The 16,567-nt window shown below is 54.5% G+C and overlaps 1 protein-coding gene across 1 annotated transcript; it reads right to left on the minus strand.

The window, feature by feature from the left end:
• Positions 1–3,187: 3,187 nt before the first annotated feature.
• SSC4D (scavenger receptor cysteine rich family member with 4 domains) lies at positions 3,188–15,959 on the minus strand. The gene is made up of 11 exons (XM_049639236.1): positions 15,816–15,959; positions 12,767–12,965; positions 11,181–11,216; positions 10,605–10,910; positions 9,822–9,899; positions 8,119–8,433; positions 6,933–7,010; positions 6,289–6,363; positions 5,862–6,173; positions 4,944–5,021; positions 3,188–4,322 (listed from the first exon to the last, which is right to left on the minus strand). Exons 2-11 carry the CDS (start codon positions 12,930–12,932, stop codon positions 4,006–4,008), a joined length of 1,761 nt encoding a protein of 586 aa, XP_049495193.1. The 5' UTR covers positions 12,933–12,965; positions 15,816–15,959; the 3' UTR covers positions 3,188–4,005.
• Positions 15,960–16,567: the final 608 nt, after the last annotated feature.

A 16,567-nucleotide genomic window follows, 5' to 3' on the forward strand; every position in this document is an offset into this window, starting at 1 on the left:
GAGGGGCAAAGAGAGAAGGAGAGAGAGAGAGAGAGAGAGAGAGAGAGAATCCCAAGTAGACTCTGTGCTCCACGCTGAGTCCAATGTGGGGCTCGATCTCACAACTGTGAGATCATGACCTGAGCCGAAATCAAGGGTCAGACACTTAACTGACTGAGCCACCCAGGCGCCTCTCTCTCAACTATTTATATGTTCAATGGCTTATCACTGGTCTTCTCCTCTTGAAGGTAATCCCTGTGCCATGCAGACAGGAAGCTGCTTTAGATTTCTTCTTGCTCTGGAGCCCCAGAGCACGGCACTGTGCTTGACCTAGCACACAGGTGCTCCAGAAATATTTGCTCATGTCCTCCATTCACCCAACAAATATTGTTTAAGCAGCTACTATGTGTAGTCCTGTGCACGAAGTTGAGCACGACAGCCCCAGCCACAGCCCACAAAGGCCCCCTGAGCTAGGAGAGGAGACGGCCAAGTCAGCAGTCTCAGCAGGGGTGAGTGTTGTCCCCGGGGAGGTACAGGGTGCGATGTTGGCTGCTTCTAGTCCAGACCGAGAGGAGGTGGTATCAGAGAAGGCCTTCTGGAGAAAATGAAAGCTGAGACATGAGGCTAAAAAGAGTTGACTCAGGGGAAGGAGGGGAGAGGGTGACGCGTATCCCAGGCAGAGAGAACAGCATGTGCAGAGGCCCGGTGGGAAGAGAGCCCAGACATTAGAGGAATTGAAAGTAGTTCAGCCTGGTGAGATCCTGGCAGCAAGTGGCAAGAGACGATGCCAGAAACGCAGGCAGAGCCAGCCTGGACAGGACCTTGCGAACCGAGCTGAAGAGTTGAGGAAGAGCACTGGGGAGCCATGGGAGGGGTTTGAGCAGGGGAGTGGTACCATCGGGGTTGTAAACAGCTCACTGTTCTTGTGGCGTGGGGAACAGGCTAGAGACAGGGAGACAGTGAAGAAGCCGTAGTAAGAAATGGGGGGACGGAGAGAAGTGAACAGATTCCAGCAAGGTTTGGGAGATAGAATCAGTAACATTTGGTGACTAATTGGTTTTGACGGGTGGAGATTGTTGGGGATAACACCCAGGTTCATGGCTTAAGCTAGCGGTTGGTAGTGCTACTTACCAAACAGGGAAGCCCAGGTTTGTGTCGTTCTTGTTGTTTTGTTTTATTTTAGAGAGAAAGAGTGCGAGTGCATAAGTTGGGGAAAAGGGCACAGGGAGAGGGAGAGAGAATCTTAAGCAGGCTTCACGCTAAGCGTGGAGTATAACACAGGGCCCAATCCTACGAACCATGAGATCATGGCCTGAGCGGAAACCAAGAGTCAGACGATTAACCAACTGAGCCACCAGGCACCCCACTTACAAAGATTTGTTTCTCACTCACTCTAAGCCCATCGTGAGTCAACAGAGGCTTTGCTCCAGGTGGCCCTCACTCAGGGACACAGGTTGATGGGGCCTCCACTCTCTGGAACATCACTGGTCACCCTGAAGGAAGGAATGTGGCAAACTGTGCTCAGGTCCTTGAGGGTTCCTCTATGAGGGGTACTTCCATTCACATGTCATTGGCCAAAGTGTGTCACAGGGCCATGCCTCACTTTAAGAGGGCATGGAAGTACAAGCCCACCGTGTGCCAGGAAGGGGAGTATTGGACATGTTGGTGACCAGTATTGAGGCATCAAAATCTTAGGCTTTAAGGGGACACCTGGTGGGCTTGGTGGGTAAAACATGTGACCCTTGATCTCGGGGTCATGAGTTCAAGCCCCACACTGGGTGTGGAGCTTACTTTAAAAAAATAGAGAAATCTTAGGTTTTGTCATGGGAAACTCTGAGAAACTGCGACAAATCAGTTTCCCTCCCTGAGCCTCAGTTTTCCCTGTCTGTAAAAGGGGGTGATGTTACTTCTCTTGCAGGGCTGCTATGAGGGTTAATGGGCAGAGCATTGGTACTGATGAAAGCACTTTGTTTAGATGCGAAAGAGGAATCCAGGGATGGGAAGCTGTAACACTTCTCAGGATGAAGGAGACACACACTTGAAGGTGGGCGTGGCCGCAGTGGCTAAGTGGATCTGAGCGTGCTGCACTCAGATCTGGGGGCTACAGGCTGGCTGGTCCCTCTACCCCGACTCCCTGAGTCCTTAAGTATTTTCATTCCTTTCGTTGCTCGGATCCTCATCCTTCCAATGACACTGTGGGTCTTGGAGCTCCCTAACAAATGGAGACAAAGCCATTACTGCCAAGCGCTGATGGACTTTGGAGCTCAAGTGTCTGCCTCACTCCTTGGCTGGGAGCCAGGACCCGGGTCTGGAGCCTGTGGGAGGCAGAAAAATGCCCTCCCCCCCAACCAAGATGTCTATGTCCTAATCCCTGGAGCTCCTGAACAGTGTTATTTTAAATGGCTAAAGGGATTTTGCAGATGTGGTTAAGTTAAGGACCTTGAGATGGGGGGGAGTACCCTGGATTATCCAGGGTCTAATATAATCACAAGGGGTTTCAGAGGATGGAAGAGGGAGGCAGGAATGTCAGGAAAGGAGATGAGGCGGTGGAAGCGGAGGTCCAAGTGATATAACTGTTGGCTACAAGGAGGTCACGAGCAGGCATGGGAGGCAGGCAGCCTCTAGAAGCTGGAAAGGTAAGGAAACGGATTCTTCTTTAGACTCTCCTGAAAGAACACCATCCTGCCGAGACCTTGAACTTAGCTCAGGGAGACCCATTTCAGACTAGCGACCCCCCAAAACTGTAGGATAATAAATTTGTGTTGTTTTAAGCCACTCAGTTTGTGATAATTTGGTACAGCAGCCATAGGAAACGAGGGAGCCTGTGTGCTGGATGTGGAGGGCAGAGGCTTGACCAGGACAGTTGCTAAACAGGCAGGTCACCTACCCTGGGGCTGAGAGGGGCTCTGGCAAGATCGCCCACTTCTTTCTGCCCCTGGAGCTCCAGGTGAGGTGCCCCAAGAGCAGCCCCCGGGGACGCCCCTGTGCTGCTTTGCTCTTATCTCCGTACTTTTTCTCGAGTATTGCTCTAGTGCCTCTCCCACCTTGCAACGTGTCTTGGAGCAGACCCTTTCCTTCTGCAGGACCTAAGTTTCTCTACATGCAAAAGGAAAGCAGGGGTGGGCTTGGGGACCCTCCGGGGCCTTACAGGCCTCATACTGCGAGTCAGCACTTCCAAGACTGTGTGGGCCTGCTGAGAGCTCTCTGATGATGCTCTTGCACGGACCTCCATCCCCGAGCCGGTTTCCTCCAGAGAGTTCTAACCAGTCTTTGCTGCTGCCACAAATGATACACTTGTGCCCGCAAGTAAAAAGACAGGGGTGGGGGGGGGGGACAATGCTTTATTGACTTGGCACCTATAAACAGGTGGCTACAGGCCCCCAGGGTTCTTCGCTACTGCAAAGTGGAGGCTCTGTGGTGGGGGCAGCATAAATCAGAGATGTTGGTTCCAGCTGCAGGGAGGGGCCGCTGTCCCTGCTTTGGCCCCTCCAGTCCCCTTGTCCAGCCAAGCACCATCTGAGTCTGGGCCCTCACGGAGAAGGCCAGAGCAACGACCCAGGTTCTTCTGCAGCCACAGGCAGTCTAAGGTAAGAGCTGTGGGTCTCTCCTGCCTTCCCTCTTCTTGGGGCTCCCAATGTGGGTTGGGGAGAGGGGGGATACTCCATTTATAGAGAGCCCCTGAGCCTCCTGGACCAGGGTCCAGGAAGGCAGGGTCAGGTGTTATAACAGGAGCCCCACCGAAGAAAACAGTTATGAGTCATTCCCTTCCCCCCATTTTATATTCTGGCTGAGCAGCAAGTGGGAACTCTTATTGAATTGGGCCCACAATAACTGGTGACAGGTGATGTCACCTGGGTAGAGCCAGGCTCCCCCATGCAGGACCACACTCTCTGAATAGGCTCTCTCCCAGGCAAGAGGAGGGAAGGGCAGAGTGAACTGAAGTTGTCAGAGGAGGAGGGCTTCCTGGAGGAAGAGGGGCAGGCCACAGCAGGCTCCCGGAAGAGATGGTCTGCAGAATGGGTTGGGTCACAATGGCTGGCACAGGACACTGGCGTCTTCACTGTGGTCACAGTTGTGGGCATCCCAGCGGATGTGAGAGCAGAGCAGAAGGGCACTCTCGTCCCCACGGCACTTGACATTGTCCAGGAGGATAGGGCCTCGGCCCGGGCCGAAGTGGGCCTCGCCGGGGGCTGCCAGGGCCTGGCCACAGCCCAGCTGGTGGCACAGGACAGTGGCTGCCCGCAGGTCCCAAGCGTCATCGCAAACAGTGCCCCACCGTTGCCCTAGGAAGAGTTCTACGCGCCCCTCACATTGGTGGGCTCCATTGGCCAGACGCAGGTGCCCTGTGGAGAGACAAGGCCCAGGGCTGGAAGGGGCTGGCCCATGCCAGGCCATGGAAGGGGTAGACAGAAAAGGCAAAGGGTAGTGATGTCAGACACAGCATTGCTCTGGGGGCCGATGGACAAGGGCAGATAAATCAGGTTAAAATAAGCTGGGTGGCAGTCTAGACTCAGTCTCTGGACTGGAAGAATGTGTACGAGCCTTTGTGGGGTGCTGTGTCCCTGCTGAGTGTTTCATTCTGCTCTTTCCTTAGTCCTCTGTTCATAATCCCAGATCCTCACCCCCAGTGCCACTCTCTGGAGACTGTGCTTGTGTCCCCTGAAGGTTATCATCTCCCCTCACCCACAGGCTTAAAATTGAATTCTTTCCTTTCATCTCTTCAGGAAGGAGCCCCTTATTTTAATCCCATCTCTAGAAATCTCTAAGATTGCTCCCTTAAAATCCACCTCCCTCTTCTGGATACCATACCCTTATTAACGAGAACAGAGACTAACACATAGCAAAGGTTCTCAAACCTGCTACAAATCTGCTGAGCTGTGTAACCTCAGGCTGTGATCTCCCCCAGTTCTGGTCCTTCCGATCCTAACGTCTCTACTTCCATCTTTGGGGCTGTGGGCACCTACCGTCCCTGGGCCGAGGAGTGGGCGCCCGGGTGGTCTCAGAACCATCCTGCTGGACTTGCAGTCCTAGCTCCTCTGGGCCTGGCTCAGCAAGGACAAAGAAAAAGAGGTGGCTGTCACATTAGGGAACATGTTCCTTGAGGCAGGTTACCTTCTACCCTCCCAAGGGGAGCCTGATTAAGGGACAGGGAGGGCCTCACAGGACCCTGAAGGAGAACTGCTTTCTGCCACTTGGATCAGAAATGGGGTTGTGATTCTTTCACCCTGGAAACCAAAGCAGGACCCTTTGTAGCTACCCCTTTGTGGCCAAGGCTCCTAGGCCAAGGGCACCAAAGGAGGGTGAAGATCTCATTTCCCACACCAATCAATAAACAGGAGCATTTTAAAATAGGTCAGACTCTACAAACACCCCTTTCCGTTGATTCTCAAAGGTCAGACGCTTGCTCCCCGAAAGCTGATCAACTCTGCTTCCTAGAGCTTTGCGGGTCCTTGACTCAGCAGATAGAAAGAGACCCTGCCCCTCCCTTCACACAGATTTCCAGACTTTTGTCCCTAGCTTTCCTCTCGCCCTCCCCTCACTGCCGCAGCGGGCGCGCCCGCCCCAAGCCCTACCCCCTCCTCACTGCAGAGGGCGCTCCCTTCCCGGCTCCGCCCATGCTGCGCAGCCGCAGAGCGCGTCTATGGTCGGGCTCCGCCTCTCTGCGGAGTGCGCGTCCTCTCCGGCCCCTCTCACGCTGCAGTGCCGCAGAGAGCCCTCACGCACGGCCCCGCCCATTTCTCAGAGGCAGCCTTACCCCGCCTGCGCCGCAGTACGCGTCTGCGCGCGGCCCCGCCCATTCCCGGGAGGCCGTGCTGCGCGGCCCCGCCCGCGCGGCAGTGCGCGCCTCTGCGCGCCTCTGCGCGGTCCCGCCACCACCTCACCTGAGCAGAGCGCGCCGGCATCTTCGTGGTGGCCGCAGTTGTGCTGGCCCCAGCCCAGGTGGAAGCAGTCGCTCAGGTGGGCCTCCGTCCCGGCGCAGCCCACGTTGTCCAGCAGCACGGGGCCGCGCCCGTAGCCGAAGTGGCCGAGGCCCGTGGCGCCCAACGCAGGCCCGCAGCCCGCCTCGCGGCAGGCCACACGCGCGTCCGCGAAGTCCCAGTCATCGTCGCACACGGTGCCCCAGCCCCCGGCGTACATCACCTCCACGCGGCCGCGGCACGGGCCCGGACCGCCCACCAGCCGCAGCCGCCCGCCTGCGGGGCGCACAGGCCCGTGGCCATTGGGGCTGGGCTGGGGCCGCTGGCTCCCGGACAGAGCCCCAGCCCTACCCCTCTCCCACCCCCACAGAACCCTGGCTCTGCCACTTACTTTTCTTCCCCGCGACCCAGGTGGCTGTGGTGAACAGTGCCATCTCCCTGGAAGGCAGGGCACCAACTCCTGTAGCTGCAGAGACAGGGCCTCTAGAGCATGTGAAGGGGATGAGGAGGCCTTCTGGCCTACAACAGGGCACAGCGATGCCTACGGGCCCCCAGCTGTACCACACCTGCACCCCACACTCAGCCTCAATCCTAGTGTCGCCGTGTAGTCCGGTGTGGTCCTCAGGAAACTTGATTGGAATGAACCGAATCCTATTTCCAGGCATTAGTCTACTTTGAATCTCAATGATAGTTCCAGACGGGACTCCCAATGTGCTTCTAGCCTTCATTCAACCTTTAGCTCAACCCTCTCACAAGGTCTCTCGATTTCCAACCTCAGCACCCACCCAAATTGTCCCTCAGAGCTTTGAAGAAATCTCTTACTGTCTCCTCCCACCTTGCTGAACTTTTCAGAGCTCTGGATTTCATCCTTGCTCCGTCTGCTCGTGATTCTCTCGCCCACCTCTTTACCATCGGGCGGAAAGTCCTGGTCGGCTAGCCAGGGCCGCCTTCCAGTAGATCCAGAACAGCCTTTCTATTTCCCAGCCCTGTCTGCCTTGTCCCTACCATTCCAGCCCAGAAGGCTGGGCTCCTTACCTTCTGGCTCTGTGTGCCAGGCCCAGTCCTCTCTTGTGGCCAAGGGTGGTAGTGCGGTGAGAGTCGGGGGGCCCAGGACTAGAGCAGGAGAGAAGGGAGCAGGGTCAGAGGCCAAGGTTTTGGTTCCGGGTCAGCCTTGCGCCGTCAGGGGAGGATGGGAGGGTCTCCGTGGAGAGCACAACAGATTTTACTCCCAAGCTGGGGTGGGGGTGGGGGTGGGGGTGGGGGTGGGGGGAATCTGCCCTACTTGACAGTGTTTGTAATTTACTTTTGGTGCACAGGTGTCCACATTGCAGTTTATAAAGGGCTTTGACACACATGCTTCCGTTTCTCTCCAGTGTTTTCAGAAGCCCAGTGTGTGTCCAAGATGGAGAGACAGAGAAGGCCTTACCCACCAGGGAGGGCCATGCACAGTCCTGAGGGGCTTACAGCACAAGACTCATCCCCATCTTGCAGATAAAATAGGACTAGAAAGGCCAAGAGTCATGCTGGAGACTGTGCAGCAAGGTTAGCTGTGGCTTTGCCAGGACTCACTATGTGACCGTGGGTAAGGCTCTGCCTCACTGGGCCTCAGCTTTCCCATCTGTAAACCAGGAATAATGGCTCCTGGTGTGCTGTGAGGCAGAGCAAACAATTTATATGTTACAGAGTGGAGTCCATCTGTGAAGTGCCATTACTGGCCCTATTATTCCTATTTGCTCAGGAAAAATCTCAAAATGGGAGAGGGACCAGGTGGGTGAACACACTATTGTGGTTACAGATTACAAAGGATTACAGATGGCTATGCTTGGTAATTCTGGGGGCATACCTGGGCTACAGTGAGAGAATTCTGGAGTAGCTCTGGGGTAATTCTAGAGTACTATTACTTTACTCTGGAGTATTCCGTGAAGAGCACTTAGAAATTGCTAGAAAATTCCGGAGGCTTTCTTGGGGTACTGCTAAATAATTCCGGAGTATTGGTGGCACAATACCGTGAAACCTACCACAAAGAGTACTGGGACTTTCAGAGGCACTTCTAGAGCGGTACTGAGACGTTAAAAGTAATTTTGGGGCCTTCCCGGAGAGCACTGGGGTGCATCGGGGGAAGCCACCAAGCCCCGCCCGGCCCCGCTCCGCCTCCGCCTCCGCTCGCGTCAGGACGGGGCCCCGCCCCGGTCCCCGCCCAGCCCCGCCCCCGAGCCCGCACCTGCGCAGAGCGCGCCGGCGTCCTCGTGGTGGCCGCAGTTGTGCACACCCCAGCCCAGGCTTAGGCAGGCTGCCAGGCGGGGCTCGCTGCCTTCGCAGTGCACGTTGTCCAGAAGGATGTGCCCCGTGCCATAACCGAAGAAGGCGTTGGTGGTGGCGGCCAGGGCCGCCCCACAGCCCAATTGGCGGCAGACCACGGCAGCATCCGGCAGCCCCCAGTCGTCGTCGCAGACCGTGCCCCACAGGCCACCATGAAGGATCTCGACTCTGCCCTGACACGGGCCCACGCCCCCAACCAGGCGCACGCTGCCCTCACCTGGTGGGGGGGCGGGCCGGAGCATTTCCCACAGGGCTGTGCCTCCCCCACCAACAGTGCACCCAATCCAGTGCTTCCCCAATGCCTCAGGCCCTCCACCTACCCACAGTGCATGTGGCCCCAGCACCTAAAACCAAGGAGAAGCTTCTCACCCAATTACCCGAAGGCACTTCCTCCTCACAGTCCCAGATTGGGGAGGTTTGTGGGATCAGGACAAACTGGCTTTGACTGGGTCATTTTCTGCCTCAAACCAACCTTCCTGGTACCGGTCCACACTGCTGTTTCCTCACTTACTCCTGCAGTGAAAGGAGCCTCACCTTTCCAGGTGCATTGCCAACAATTCTTCCTCTAGGAAGCCCTCCCATATCTCTAGTAGGTGAGACCCTCTTCCTCCTCTGGGCTTCCTTGCTTATTTAATCTGTCCCTCTTTGGGGGTACTTTTCATTTTCTCGTTCTCCGTCATTATCCATATTTCTGTACATATCTGAGTCTCCCATTGGATTAAGCTCCGGTCCTCACCTCTTTAGCAACTTGTGCTGTTTTTTAAGTTTATTTTGAGAGAGAGAGAGAGAGAGAGAGAGAGAGAGTATGCGGGAGGAGTGCAGAGAGAGAGAGAGAGAGAATCCCAAGCAGGTTCTGCACCAGGAGCACGGAGCCTGACACAGGGCTCAAACTCACAGTGAGGTCATGACCTGAGCCAAAACCAAGAGTCTTATGTGTAAATAATTAAGCCATCCAGGTGCCCTCAGCTGACTATTTTTTTTAAGTTTATTTATTTTGAGAGAAATAGCATGCAAGAGAGAGGAGCAGGAGAGAGGGAGGGACAGAATCCCAAGTAGGCTCTGCACTGTCAGCACAGAGCCCAACACTGGGCTCGAACCCACAAACCATGAGATCATGACGTGAGCCAAAATCAAGAGTTGGACCCTTAACCGATCGAGCCACCCAGGTGCCCCTGTGCTGACTTTTTTTTTTAAATATATTTTTCAATATTTACTTTTGAAAGAGAGAGAGAAAGAGAGAGAGGCAGAGTGTGAGCGGGGGAGGGGCAAAGAGAGAGGGAGGCACAGAACCCCAAGCAGGCTCCAGGCTCTGAGCTGTCTGCACAGCCGGACGTAGGGCTCGAACTCACAAACCGTGAGATCATGACCTGAGCTGAAGTCAGTCGGAGCCCCTGTGCTATTTTTAATCATCCCACAGGAATGCCTCCTCTTTCCCTAGCCAGACTGTGAGCAGCCTGGGGGCCTGCAAGGGACAGGATGGGAAGGGAATGTCCCAGCTCACCCATCGGTAATCCCTCTCTTCCCACCATCAAAGGTAAGGGTGGCAGACTCCTCTGGGGGTCCTTCTCCTAAGACCCAGGTGGTCCCCATGTTGCCCTTACTTACCTTTCCCATTCTGGGGAGTTGTAGGGGGCGCCCTACTGGTTAACACTTTCCTTGTTGGGGGCTGCGTGGGCAAGAATTCTGGGAAGGAAGCAGGGTGGAAGGGAGGAGGATACATGGATCTTTCTGTTCTTCATCCTCACACCGGATGTGTGAGCGGCAGGGCATGGACCCCTAAGGTACCTGCCATAGGGCCTCTGGCCACACAAAGGGTCAAAGCCAGGAACCCTGGGGTATGAGAGGAGAAGGGGCCCCCTGAGTCCAGAAAGCAGTAGCTTCAGACAAGTTCTTTGTGTTCTTAGAGCAACATTACGTTACTTGAGAACTTATTAGAAATGCATATTCCCAGGCCCCACCCCAGACCTGCAGAATCAGAAACTCTGGGATGGAGCAACTGTCTGTGTTTTATTTAATGAGCCCACCAGGCGATTTTCTTGAAAACTAGAACCAATACTCTCAAGGTCAACGCCTCTCAGAGATGTCTGCTGCAGCTCCACACCAAACGGACCTCACTGCCAGTGTTGACCCCAATTGTTTGATTTTCAAAATGGGGAGAGAGCTCGGCTGGAACCATCAAGGCCCCACATAGAAGCAATAATGCTGGTTTTCCTTCAGCCAGGATCACACAATGAGGCAGAAGGGCCGCTGGGACCCTGACAACAAGGCCGGGGCTCCTCCCCCACACCGTGCAATGCCACCTCTGGATTGTTCTTCTGCCATGCCAGTCCCTTCATTCGTCCATACAACCCTGCTGCCCGCCCTCCCGGGTCACAGGTCTCTGCTTACCATCGCACAGGACAGCCACATCTTCGTAGTGGAAGCAGTTGTGGACGCCCCAGCCTCGGCTGCCGCACTGGCTCAGCGCAGCTTCCTGCCCGCCACACTCCACGTTGTCCAGCAGGATGGGGCCTCGGCCTTGGCCGAAGGCGAGGGGCCGAGGCACGGGCAGTGCCAGGCCGCAGCCCAGCTGTCGACACACCACGTTGGCATCCACCACATCCCAGTCATCGTCACAGACGCTGCCCCAGGAGCCGCCGTGCAAGACCTCCAGGCGCCCCCGGCAGCGGCTCGGGCCCCCCACCAGCCTCAGCTCTGTGGAGAGGGTTGGGCTGGCACCAGGGGGATTGCTGGGCCTGATGTGCAGGACGCCCACCTTGCTGCGAAGCCGTGGGAGCCTTACGGTCAGTCCCTTCCGGGCCTTATTTCTCCCTCTCTGTAAAATGGGGAGACTGGCGCAATCTCTTTGGGGGCATCTAGAGTTACGGAGGGCTGGTTAGTTGTCATTCCCTGAGGCTTTCCATCTGCTCATCTGGGTACCTGGGGGCAGGGCAGGGTATGGGCAGGAGAGGCAGGGGCACCTACCTGGAAAGGGCAGTGGGGTGGGCTGTAGGGCGCTGGCTGAAACAGAATGAGAAAAAGCATTGGTCCCTCTGCCCCCTCCCTTGGCCACAGGGCCCTGGGAACAGTCTCCTTTCCCCCCATGATCCTTACCATCATCCCCCTCCTCTTCACTTTCCCTGCCTTTTCCAAGCTTCTCTTCTCTCTCCCTGCCTGAAACGGGTCTGTCTGCTTCTCCCCCTCCACTGTGAAGTGCCTCAAAGACTCCCCATTTCCTGCAGGAGTCCCAGATCCTGAGCTTTCTCTACAAAGCCTTTTAGCCAGCTTCCCCTCACTTCTTTTTTTATTTTTTGAAATATTTTATTTTTAAGTAATTTTTTTTAAAGTAGTCTTTACAGCCAGCGTGGGGCTGGAACTCACAACCCCAAAATCAAGAGTTGCACGCTCCACCTGCTGAGCCAGCCAGGAGTCCTGCCTTCCTTTACTTCTTAATTTCCCATCAGTCTTGTCTCTGGGTCTTTAACCCTGCAGTCTCGTCTACTTGAACAGTTCTGCTCATTAGAGCCTGCAGATCCTTCTAGATATAGCTCGGAGTCCCTGCCCCTGGAGAGCCTTCCTGGAGCCTTCAGCTAGAAATGCGGTTTCCTCTCAATCTCTGGACACAGTCTCCAAGCCTTCTTGGGCCTTCTGCCTGGTGATGCGGCCCTGCCTGTCTGTGTGTTTCCTGGTATTACTCAGCAGACGGTCAGTAGCTCTGTCTTAAGTGTGCCAATTGGCTTTGGGATTTATTAGGATATCCCCCCAAAGATTTACCTATACAAGGCCTTCTGCTTCAGCTCTCATTATGTGTAAGTCAGGCACTGTGCCCATTGCTTTATGTGGCCTGGCTAACTTAACCAGTGGGATGCTTAAGGTAGGTAGGATTTCCCGCATGAGGAAACTTCTGGTTTAGTGAAGTGAGGCCACTTGCTCAAGGCCACACAGAGAACAAAGAATAGAGCCCAGATTCCAACCCAAATAGCCACACTCTTCTTCAGCACACAATTCTGGGCACATGGCCTGGGGCGGGGTGGGGGGAGGTGGTAGGAAACAGGGAAACTGGCCCAGCGGGAAATTGACAAGCCCATAAAAGCCCCTCACTTGTGCGCAGGGTGTGACGGTTCTCAGGCACCTTCATGTGCCTCCAGGTGCCTCATAGAATTCTTAGGACAATGCTCTGAGGTGTGTACTGGTGTGCCCATTTTACAGGTGAAGAAACTGAGACTCGGTTGCTCCTTTCTCAAGTTAGCATGGCCCCTAGGTCATTTGGGTCTATGTATTCCACCAGCTGCCTTTCCAACAGCCATTGGTGAGCCCACTCCTTTCCCTCCTTCCCTATTTCCGGTGTCCCCTAGCTGCCCAGACCCTGTTTACATTGAGCCCTCACCTCCAGCACCGAGCCCTCCACTTCCCCAACTCAGACAGACCCTTAGATTTCATCAACCCTGAACAAATGTCAGAGCTGAAAGGAACTTCAGAAACGATCTCATTCACAAACCATAATTTTACAGCTGGGAAAACCAAGAGCCAGACAAGGGAAGGGTCCGGGGTTGAGGGGGGAGGGCACTCACCCAGAGGCAAAAGGAGGAGGAAGGACAAGGCAGGGGGGAGGCGTGAAGAGCCAGTGCTCCAGTCTCCCAGCCCCCGCCCCCTGCTCTTCTCTGCCGGCTGGGGATCAATTCGCATCTCTGCTTCCTCGGGCATCCAGCCAGTGGATGGCCTTTCAGATGGTCCCATCAAGGGGTGGTGGAGAAGTCACGGCTGGAACATCTGGAAATAAAGACCCTAAGTCACTTCCTCCAGCTGGAAGGGGCTCAGCGAGAGCCTCAGGGGGATGTGACATTTCCGCTTGGATTCCGCATTCTGAGTGGAGGCGGAGGCGGCGGCGGCGGGGGCAACAGCTGGGCTCTCTGAGGGTAGAGCACAAGACTTAGGTCTGGCTGGAGCAGAGGGTGTGTGAGAGCCATGGCAGGAGACAAAGTTGGACTGCTGCCTGGTCCCAAAGCATCACAGGCCCGGAGTCTGTGCCGAGGGCTCAGGGTTTATCCTCCAGGGCACCGTATCCCAAAGCCTGGTGCTGGTGCCACTGGTGGTAATCCACATAATTTTAGTGGGAGATGAAAGGATGTCTACTATTGTCTTCTTTCTTTCTCTATTGAGGGGGGGGGGTGGAGAGAGAGGGAGAGAGAGAATCCCAAGCAGGCTCTGCACTGTCAGCGTGGACCCTGGTGCAGGGCTTGAACCCACGAACCTCGAAACCCTGATCTGAGCCAAGATCATGTTCTGAGCCAAAATCATGACATGGGCTGAAATCAAGAGTCAGACGCCTAACCGACTGAGCCACCAGGCACCCTTATTTTCTTTCTTTTTTTTTTTTTTACAATGCTTTCTGTTTATAGTAAAGGATTCTGGTTTTCCATTTATTTGGAGCAATATAAAGTTTATTTTTATTTATTTATTTTTTTAATTTTTTTTACATTTTATTTATTTTTGATAGAGAGACACAGAGCATGAGCAGGGGAGGGGCAGAGAGAGAGAGGGAGACACAGAATCCGAAGCAGGCTCCAGGCTCTGAGCTGTCAGCACAGAGCCCAACCCGGGGCTCGAACTCACAAACCGAGATCATGACCTGAGCCAAAGACCAACGCTCAACCGATTGAGCCACCCAGGCACCCCTCTAAAGTTTATTTTTAAAGTTAATTTAAATCAGGGGCACCTGGATGGCTCAGTTGGTTAAATGTCTAACTCTTGATTTTGGCTCAGGTCATGATCTCACAGTTCATGGGATTCTCTCTCTCCCTCTCCCTCTACTCCTCTCCTGCTCTCTCTCTCTCCCTCTCTCAAAATAAATAAATAAACCTAAAACATGTATTTTGGATTGAGTAGGGGTGCCTGGCTGGCTTGGTCAGAAGAGCATGCGACTCTTCTTCTTTTTTTTTAATGTTTATTTATTTTTGAGAGAGACAGAGACAGAGTGTGAGCAGAGGCAAGGGAGGGGCAGAGAGAGAGGGAGACACAGAATCTGAAGCAAACTCCAGGCTCCAAGCTGTCAGCACAGAGCCCGCCACGGGCTCGAACTCACAAACTGTGAGATCATGACCTGAGCTGAAGTCGGACACTTAACCTACTGAGCCTCCCAGGTGCCCCAAGAGCATGCGACATTTAATCTCAGCGTTGTGAGTTTGAGCCCCACGTTGGGTGTAGAGATTCCTTAAAAATAAACAAATTTTGGAGTGAGGTATACAAGCCCCATCATGTGTAAATCCTACGCATGCAACTCAGTGAACATTTGCACCATGTAAACACGTCCCAGTAAGACCCTATGTCCCCTTTCCTGGCAGACCTCCAGCAAGAGGCCGATACAGCGCATGGACAGTGATGCGACAGCTGGGGGGAGATGGGGGCCTGGTTTAGAGGATGGGTCTCTTTGGGCTACATTGAGAGGGAGATACCTCCCGGCAGGAGACCCCTGCCATCTCCCCCTGGCTTGGCCTCCGTCCGGGTATACAAACAGTCTGGTTGGGGAGAGATTGAAAACCTATCTGGATGTGGACACAGGGTTTTCAATACTCCATTCATGGGGCCCAGAACAGCCCCCAGTGGAATAATCAGCTTTTGTATTCCCTCTGCCTGACCCGGGACAGCTGGGAGATGGGGACTGAGGACTCCAAGGAGGCGTAGTCACGGGCCTGTCTTTGCTGAGGGACTCCATAGTGATCTGGGCCTGCCCCTGCTTCACCCCTGGGACCCTTGGTGGAAATGAGACTTAACTGTTCCCTGCCCTCCGGGAACTGTGACTCTCTGAAGCTCTCACACTCCCTCCTTTTGTGTGTTATTAGTGCATCTTCTGCCTTTACAGGGCAGGCCAGGCAGCACAGCACAGTGGTCAGAAGCATCAGTTCCACCACCAACCAGCTCTGTGATCTCACCTCACTAAGCCTCACTATTGTAATCTGTAAAATGGGGTTAGTAATATACTTAGCTCTGATGATTGTGGCTAGGTCAAAGGAGCTAAAGTTTTGGGTTTTTTTTTTTTTTCCTAAATGTTTACCTATTTTTGAGAGACAGCACAGCAGGGGAGGGGCAGAGAGAGAAGGAGACAGAGGATCTGAAGCTGACTCTGTGCGGACAGCAGAGTGCCCAACGCAGGGCTCAAACTCCCAAATCGTGAGATCATGACCTGAGCCAAAATTGGACGCTTAACCTACTGAGCCACGCAGGTGCCCCTAAAGAGCTAAAGTTTATAGAAGGTTTAGCCCAGTGCCTGACCCACCGTATGTGCGGGAGCTACTGCTATTGTTACTACTATCTGTGGACCTTTTTTGGGGCAAGTGCCAGATCTTGTTCAATGGCACCATCTGGCATAGGGTGGACGCTCAGGAAATGTTTGTTGAATGACTGAATGAAGTTTAGGGCTGCAGAATCATAGAATGAAGCAGTCAGAGGGGCCCGGGATATCATCAAGGGCAATTCCACATCCGACCAGTAGAAAACTTGTCATCCTCCCTCTCTCCCTCCCTCTCTCTCTCTCTCTCTCTCTCTCACACACACACACACACACACACACACACACACACACACACACTCGCGCGCGCGCGCGCAGAAGTGAAGTATTCATACCTGGGGGAATGTTCTGGGCTCTTTCTGTCCCTTCTTCCACGGTCAATCCAAGGTTAAATCTCAAATCACTTTTTCTGCCCCCAGTAGTTTAGGAGGGGGAAGAATCCCCCAAATGCAAATCAGCACAGTCCTTTCTTCTTTCCTTTCCAAAGCTGGAAGATAAGCTGAGGCCAAGTCCCCGTCCATGGAGCTCACTCGTGGCCCCAGCCTGTCCCCACCAGACCTCAGGGGCAGAGGGAGGCAAAGGGAGAGTGGAGGTGACCCGCACAGTCTGGAGCAGCCCCAGAGAAGGGGCACCCAGGCAGAGGAGGAGCTCCCGGCTGCAGGGGCGGGGGGGGGGGGCAGTGCAGGTGGGGAGGCAGGCGTGGATTCCCAGGGCCAGGCAGCCCCTCCTTCCTCTTCCCCCTACCCCCAGAGCTCAGGTTTCAGAAAGGCAGCTCTGCCAAGTATCCCTGAGCTCCTGCAACAGCCCTGCTCCAACTGTTGCTGCCTGGGGAGTCCCCTTGATTAAGCCCTGACCCACGTCCCACTGGGGGGTTGGAAACATGGTCACAGGAGCCAGAGTGTATGCGGTGGGCTTCGCGTTCAGGCAGGGCCCTGATCTCGCTGCTGATTGTGCCTTGCTGTTGTTCCTCTTGAGTTACCTTTTGAGCTTTGGGGCTGTTGTAGTTATAGGTGACAAGAAGTGGCATGAGGCTCTCCCAGTTGCACTATCTCAAAACTAAATACATGTTATATATATATATATATAT

Source organism: Panthera uncia, chromosome E3, assembly GCF_023721935.1.
Source record: "Panthera uncia isolate 11264 chromosome E3, Puncia_PCG_1.0, whole genome shotgun sequence".
NCBI classification, from domain to species: Eukaryota; Metazoa; Chordata; class Mammalia; order Carnivora; family Felidae; genus Panthera; species Panthera uncia.